We start from the raw sequence: 7,435 nt of genomic DNA on the forward strand, positions 1-7,435 counted from the left end.
GCAAATTAGGGACACTGTTGCTGCTGGGGTATCGGCGAGGACCATTCGCAACCGTCTCCATGAAGCTGGGCTACGGTCCCGCACACCGTTAGGCCGTCTTCTGCTCACGCCCCAACATCGTGCAGCCCGCCTCCAGTGGTGTCGCGACAGGCGTGAATGGAGGGACGAATGGAGACGTGTCGTCTTCAGCGATGAGAGTCGCTTCTGCCTTGGTGCCAATGATGGTCGTATGCGTGTTTGGCGCCGTGCAGGTGAGCGCCACAATCAGAACTGCATACGACCGAGGCACACAGGGCCAACACCCGGCATCATGGTATGGGGAGCGATCTCCTACACTGGCCGTACACCACTGGTGATCGTCGAGGGGACACTGAATAGTGCGCGGTACATCCAAACCGTCATCGAACCCATCGTTCTACCATTCCTAGACTGGCAAGGGAACTTGCTGTTCCAACAGGACAATGCACGTCCGCATGTATCCCGTGCCACCCAACGTGCTCTAGAAGGTGTAAGTCAACTACCCTGGCCAGCAAGATCTCCGGATCTGTCCCCCATTGAGCATGTTTGGGACTGGATGAAGCGTCGTCTCACGCGGTCTGCACGTCCAGCACGAACGCTGGTCCAACTGAGGCGCCAGGTGGAAATGGCATGGCAAGCCGTTCCACAGGACTACATCCAGCAACCCTACGATCGTCTCCATGGGAGAATAGCAGCCTGCATTGCTGCGAAAGGTGGATATACACTGTACTAGTGCCGACATTGTGCATGCTCTGTTGCCTGTGTCTATGTGCCTGTGGTTCTGTCAGTGTGATCATGTGATGTATCTGACCCCAGGAATGTGTCAATAAAGTTTCCCCTTCCTGGGACAATGAATTCACGGTGTTCTTATTTCAATTTCCAGGAGTGTATATCTAAAGGCATTATACTTCCTTGAGACCCCATCCGTCACTACCATTCTACTAATGTGGTAGCTACCAGTTTCTTTTGCTGCTATTAGATCCACTTATTTTTTCATCTGCTCCAACAAGGCACTCCCCCAGTTCTTTCACAGTTCCCATATCTGTTCTTGGCAAACCATTCAGTGCTTTCTTTAACTGCCACAACTTTATCTTTGTCCTAAACTTTCCACAATTTGAGTTTATTTTCGTCCTACTTTCAGTTTGTTACATCTGAACATTCCAGTAAAAAGGCACATGATCTATTTATAGTACTTAAACTGTGTACTATTTTTACAACCAGAATTGTTTCTCTGTTGGTGTTTGCTACTAAATACATAATCAGTTGCTCTTAATGAATGAAGCCATAGATGAGATCACTAAAACACACTAATATTATCTCAGTTGGCACAGAGGTTAGTTGGTTTGAACCCTGGTGGTAGAAAAAGTTTGCATCTCTAGTAATTGACTGTCAAGGGGAGGAGAGGTAAAACCATAAATTTCCTGATCACGAACTTTCTGCCATTTACAGACATAATCAAGAATGAATACACAGGAATAAAATTATATTGGATTAAGAGAAGAATGAAACTTAAAAACAAAATGACTGTTGGAGTGTCCTTTTTTTTTTTGCAGTAAGATTATTAAAATTAGTTTTCTGTTGGTGAAGAGAAGAAATTTGACTTTCACGTTACAGATAGCAAATCACTGTTAAGCTCAGCGAAAAAAGGAAATGATAAAAAAGTAATTTGGAAGCCTCTTCAATGGAAATTATCTATCAGGGATTTGGAAGAAAAAAAGGGATTGTTGTTAAAGAATAATGACCCAGCAATGATAGCAAAATACTGAAAGATTGAAGCTTAAAGCTTATAGTAAGAGTTGATGGAGTTGATGAAATAACTTTACATTTAGACAATATTATAAAAGGATAGTTGCTACTCACCATATAGTGTTGTTGCTGAGTAACAGAAGGCACAACAAAAAGACTGTCAAACAAAGCTTTCAGCCAAATAGGCCTTCAACAGAATTTGACAACATACACACATACAGACACACACACACACACACACACACAAATACTTACAGAAACACAACTCACACACACAATATCACAGTCTCTGGTACCCAAGGCCAGACTGATGTGTGCGTATGTTGTCTAATTCTGATGAAGGCCTGTTTGGCAGAAAGCTTAGTATGACAGTCTTTTTGTCATGCCTGTCTGTGGCTCAGCATCTCCACTACGTGGTGAGTAGCAACTATGCTTATAATATTGTCAGTATTCCATCCTGGATTTTCTGTTGTTTAACTTCACATTTTCCTATAAGTGTGAGTGAGTCCATGAACTGGCTGGTTACTCAGAATTTGGAAATAAGTGTATAAAATGGGAGAAACACTACCAGGTATCCAGAAAAATCCCATCCTCATTCTGGTGAATAAAACAGAGAAGTAAAGTATTACACAGCTATTATGAGATGCCATACTCCTAAATTGTTGTATATGGAAGAAAACAAACAAAACTAAGATATTCAATACTCACTATGAATACCATGCTGAATTTCATTTTTCATGAACATTGTCAAATTTTATTCAAAAATATCAGAATGTATGCAGCTTATTTTTTTTCTTTCATAGCCTGAAATATGTGTATTTTGCTACCACTTCTATAGTGTGATATACAGCCAGCTTATCAAAATAACCAAAATGTTTTTCTTCCTTTTTTTTCCAGGCGGCGTCAAGGTGTTACATTGGCAGGAGTTACAAATCCATGGTAGTGGACTCTGATGCAGATACATATTGATGTATGCACAAGCATTCTATAGCTTTTTTTTCTTAAAACTTTGCAAGTATTTCATAATAAATGTTGTTACTGCAATGAGATACTGCAATGAGATAATTGTGTTTTCATCCAATTTTTACTTTAGTGTAGAAGTCTATTTAAAGAGATCACTGATAGTAAATATATCATTTTTATATTCTTAATTACTTTTGTACTCTGTGTGGTGTACTATCAGAGTTGCAGCATGATTTGTTCTGGAGAGAGATAGAGAAAATTTCATGGCCTTGCCAGTTTTCTCCCTTCCTCTATGCCACGCATGTTGCAGTTGTTTTTTCTCCTGACATCTGGCAATGGTGAAACATGCTCCAAATCGGGATGTAGGTTCTATTGATGACCCCTTTTCAAAAATGTAAAATACATGAACACCATTGTTGTCATAAGTTCAAGTAACACTTTTTGTGCTCCCTTATGTCACCCATAATAAACACTATACTCACTAAATGACTTTCGCTATATACCAACAATCACAAAAAAGTATCACTAAATGTTCAGTACATAGATAGAAGCACTTGGGACAGACATGTATGTCTCACTGATGTTATTGACTCATGCATTATTTGTTGCTTTGAGTGTTATCATCTCCAATATTTACTTTTTTATTTACTCATCAAACTAATAAAAGTTTTCTTTATACCGACAGAATTGTCATAAAGGAGTGTGACTGTAATATAAGTTAAATGTTTATCTGACTCTACAATAGTGAAGCCATAGTCACAGTGTATAAAATTTTTCTGTAAAATTGGGGTTACACTCACTAACAGTCACAACGAACTACGTCATCATTTTCAAATTTAAAACATCAGTTGGAGAACATACAGGGCATATATCAAAAAGGATGGCGCAAACTTACACGGCTGAAAGCACATGATAATAGAAGCATAAATGTCAAGTGAACATGGGCTCTAAAACACATACCTTAAGAGCTATGAGGTGTTCTTTTGTGAAACAAATCTCTTATACTGCAAGCTCTTTTCTTTCCATATTTTGGGAAGTGGTAGTATGAAAAAAAAAAAAAAAAAATGAGACAAAAAGGTCCCGTAAACATGTGCTCTAAAATGCATCCCTTAAAAGTTCATTAGAAGAGTTGTGTTCCAAAGTACCAAAGATAAACAGGTGCTCATAGCTGTTAAGGTATGCATTTTAGAGCACATGTTTACTGGACATTTTTTTTCTTGTTTTGGTCCATACTAACACTTCCCAAAATGTGGAAAGCAAAGAGCTTGCAGTATAAGAGATTTGTTTCACAAAAGAACACCTCATAGCTCTTAAGGTATGCGTTTTAGAGCCCATGTTTACTTGACATTTGTGCTTCTATTATCATGTACTTTCAGCCATGTAAGTTTAGGCCATCCTTTTTGATACACCCTGTATAATGGGAATTGTGACCATACATCTCACAGCAATTACAAAAAATAGTGAGACCAGGCAACCGGGGCAATGGTGGCACAACCAAATCACTACAATGTATGCCCATTCTTGCCCAACCATTCACTCCACGTCCTAATGCAGAATAGATAAAAACTACACCAGGGTAAAAATTGCCTATGATTCTTGCAATGTGTCCTACTGTGGCAAGTACAATTGTTGTGTCACAGCAGGACACATTGCAAGAATCTTTGGCAATTTTTACCCTGGTATAATTTTTATCTATTCTATGAGTGGCAACTATTTATTTGTAGCTTGTACAACATAGATATGTGTTTCAAAGTTTTACTGAGCCTCAGAGTAGTCACCAGCATTGTGTATAACCTGTTGCCAGCAATGTGGAAATGATAGGATATTCTTAGCAGTGCCAACTTTGTTGACAGTTCGAGCACCGTGGTCTATTGCCCGACAAATTTGTAGCAGTTCTGAAGTGAATACCGTGAAGTGTCTCCTTCAGTTTAGAAATCGAATTGAACTCATGAGGGCTTAAGTCAGGAGAGTGCAATAGGTGGTATAGCACTTAGCAGCCCCATCAGTCAAACAAATCAATAAAAGCTTGCACTGTATGTGCTGGAGCATTGTCCTGCAAAATGATGGTCAGGTCCTGCAGAAAGTGTCATCACTTCTGTCTCTATGCTGTTCATTTTTGGAACACAACCTACCACCAGCTTAGAGACAGAAGTGATGACTGTCAACACAACTGGCACTGCTAAGAATATCCTACAACTTCCACATCACTGGCAACGGGTTATACACAATGCTGGTGACTGCTCTGAAGGTCAGTAAAACTTTGAAATAAGTATCTATTTTGTATGAGCAGTAAATAAATAGTTGCCACTATTAAAGTTCCAACCCTCATACATTAGGACATGGAATGAACAGTTGGGTAAGCATGGGCATAACTTGTAGTGACTTGGTTGTGCCACCATTGCCTCAGTTTCCTGGTCTCATTGTTTTTTGTAACTGTCAGATTATGTCACAGTTCCCATTACATATTCTCCAACTGATGTTTTGCATTTCAAAATGACGACATAGTTCATTTCAACTGGTAATGTAACCCCTTTTTTTAAAGAAAGATTTTTATGTATTGTGACTATGGCTTCACTGTTATAGTGTCAAATAAACATTTAACTAATAAAAGTGGACTGGAAACAGTTTATGACCACCACTTACCTGAGAAAGTTACAAAAAATATTAAGGTATCAAAAGGAACGTGCATTTATGTAAAGTTACAAGGAGACAAAATGTCTGGCCACTACTTATCTTTGGGAAGCCATATTCTAATGAGTGCCAATAGATACATATAAAGGTAAAATACAGTACACAGCTATTGGAGTTGTTAGTTTCAGGGAGAAAAGATAAGTATGTTGAGAAAAGGAGAGATAAGTCAGTCAGGTCCCAGGCTTAAGTGTCCCTCCTATTATGAGAATGTTGGCAGACAATATGAAGGGGGAGGTAGGCCTATAACAGAGTGCAGGAGGTCAACGATAGTATATTCATGTACATTGTATCAGCTCCAGTTCAGAGAAGACATAAATGCAAAATAATAAGTAAAAATGGATTAAAGGGAAGAGAAATGAGGAATAAAATGAATAGTGCAGTTAACAACAGGACTTCACAAAAGACCAAAAACATTAGAGGCATGAGGAAGCTGAAAATATTTTTTTTAATTAGTAAGTAATTGAGCAAATAATGAAATTCTAATGATGGAGGAATAGAAGGGGAGGTTGGAAGTTGTTATCAGAGCTTCAGTCCAAAAGGGTAGTGAGGTGCATGGACATACAAACATATGCTTCCACAGCCATTCTCACAAACAATAAAATTTTTCTGGGATATGTGACTACATTGTCAATATGTAAAACTACTGACGTTTCAGTCACTGTTGCAAGTGACCTTCTTCTGGGTGTTTTTGTTACACAAAAACACCCTGAAGTGTTTTTGTTACACAAAAACACCCTGAAGATGGTCAGCTGTAACAGTGACCGAAACATTGGGAGTTTTACATACTGATAATGCAGACACAAATCCAGAAAAATTTTATTGATTGTGCAACGACGTGTGTAAGAACAAAGTCCCATCTCCAGAGCCCATGGAAATTAGTTTCAAGTGGAAGAATCCAAATGGCCTTTGTGACGTAGCATGTACATAGGTCTATAGAGCATGCTCATAATCTGGGTACTAGATGGCCTTGAGGCAAGCAGTTCTTCTATGTCTGTTCATGTACGCAGGAACTTTAGTGGTGGTCATTCTTGCACAAAATCCATACCATGAATACATGTTAGTTGGTAAATTATATGTGTGGTTTTACATGTTGTTCTACCTTTAGTGTTGTAAGATTTACCAATGATGTTGCTGAAGTAGATGATAGTTTTAAAGTGAGAAAGATTGCAGATTATGAATCTTATTATTAGGGTAATGTTCTAAGAATTTTATCTGATTTGAAAAGCACTATTATGTTAGTGGATATATTATGGTAAAACTGTGTATCCTTTTGAAAGTGATTCAGACAACTGACCAGAAAGCATGGGAACCAACTTTGTCTAGGCTGCATCATGGACTGAGACACAGCCACAGAAGATCATGCTGGATTGGATCTAAGTGTGAGCCCACCACTGCAGACCATTCACTCCCAACTCCACAACATTGGTTGCAGCTGGTATCATCTAGACAGTGCTTCAAAATGCTGGAATTGCTTTTACACTACAGACTCTTGCTGATATTACTTATTTCAGATGCACTGTATTGTTCTTTACAATTTTTGAACTTGATTGGACAGTACTTTGAAAATTAAGTTAATTTGTTGATTACAACTCATCATCATCTGACATTTATATTGTTGAATGTATATATGTGCTTGTATTTCCTATGCTTTGCACAAATGATGTTGGGTGAAGGGCACTCAACATGCTTTCGTTAGATCCCAGTCTAAGTTAATATAGAGTGAATATATAAAAAACTGGTCAAAAGTAACACTAGGATTACAAACTACTAAAATGCTATAAAGGAAAAATACCCAAAGGATCTAATAAAATACATGCAGTGCAGAAGAGCTGATTTCTTCAATCATCTTGAGGGATAAGTGTAGTATTCCTGTCTAACACTCTGTCCTAAAGGAGAAGCACTGAGTCACCAACAGGCACACATATAAAGAAGGCAAACATGCGAGCTTTTTGAGTAATCTTTTTTCAAGCTAGAGTAAAAATACACACACATACACACACCTATGCTCCTACATGGC

The 7,435-nt window shown here is 38.5% G+C and overlaps 1 protein-coding gene across 1 annotated transcript in view; it reads left to right on the forward strand.

Moving 5' to 3' along the window:
- LOC124792201 (ionotropic receptor 25a) overlaps window positions 1-7,116 on the forward strand; it is a 436,300-nt gene extending 429,184 nt beyond the window's left edge. The window contains exons 18-19 of the mRNA XM_047257921.1: window positions 2,662-2,734; window positions 6,696-7,116. Coding sequence (XP_047113877.1) covers window positions 2,662-2,707 — 46 coding nt within the window. The 3' untranslated portion in view covers window positions 2,708-2,734; window positions 6,696-7,116. The remainder of the gene's footprint in view (window positions 1-2,661; window positions 2,735-6,695) is intronic.
- Window positions 7,117-7,435: the final 319 nt, after the last annotated feature.

Source organism: Schistocerca piceifrons, chromosome 1 (genome assembly GCF_021461385.2).
Source record: "Schistocerca piceifrons isolate TAMUIC-IGC-003096 chromosome 1, iqSchPice1.1, whole genome shotgun sequence".
NCBI lineage: Eukaryota > Metazoa > Arthropoda > Insecta > Orthoptera > Acrididae > Schistocerca > Schistocerca piceifrons.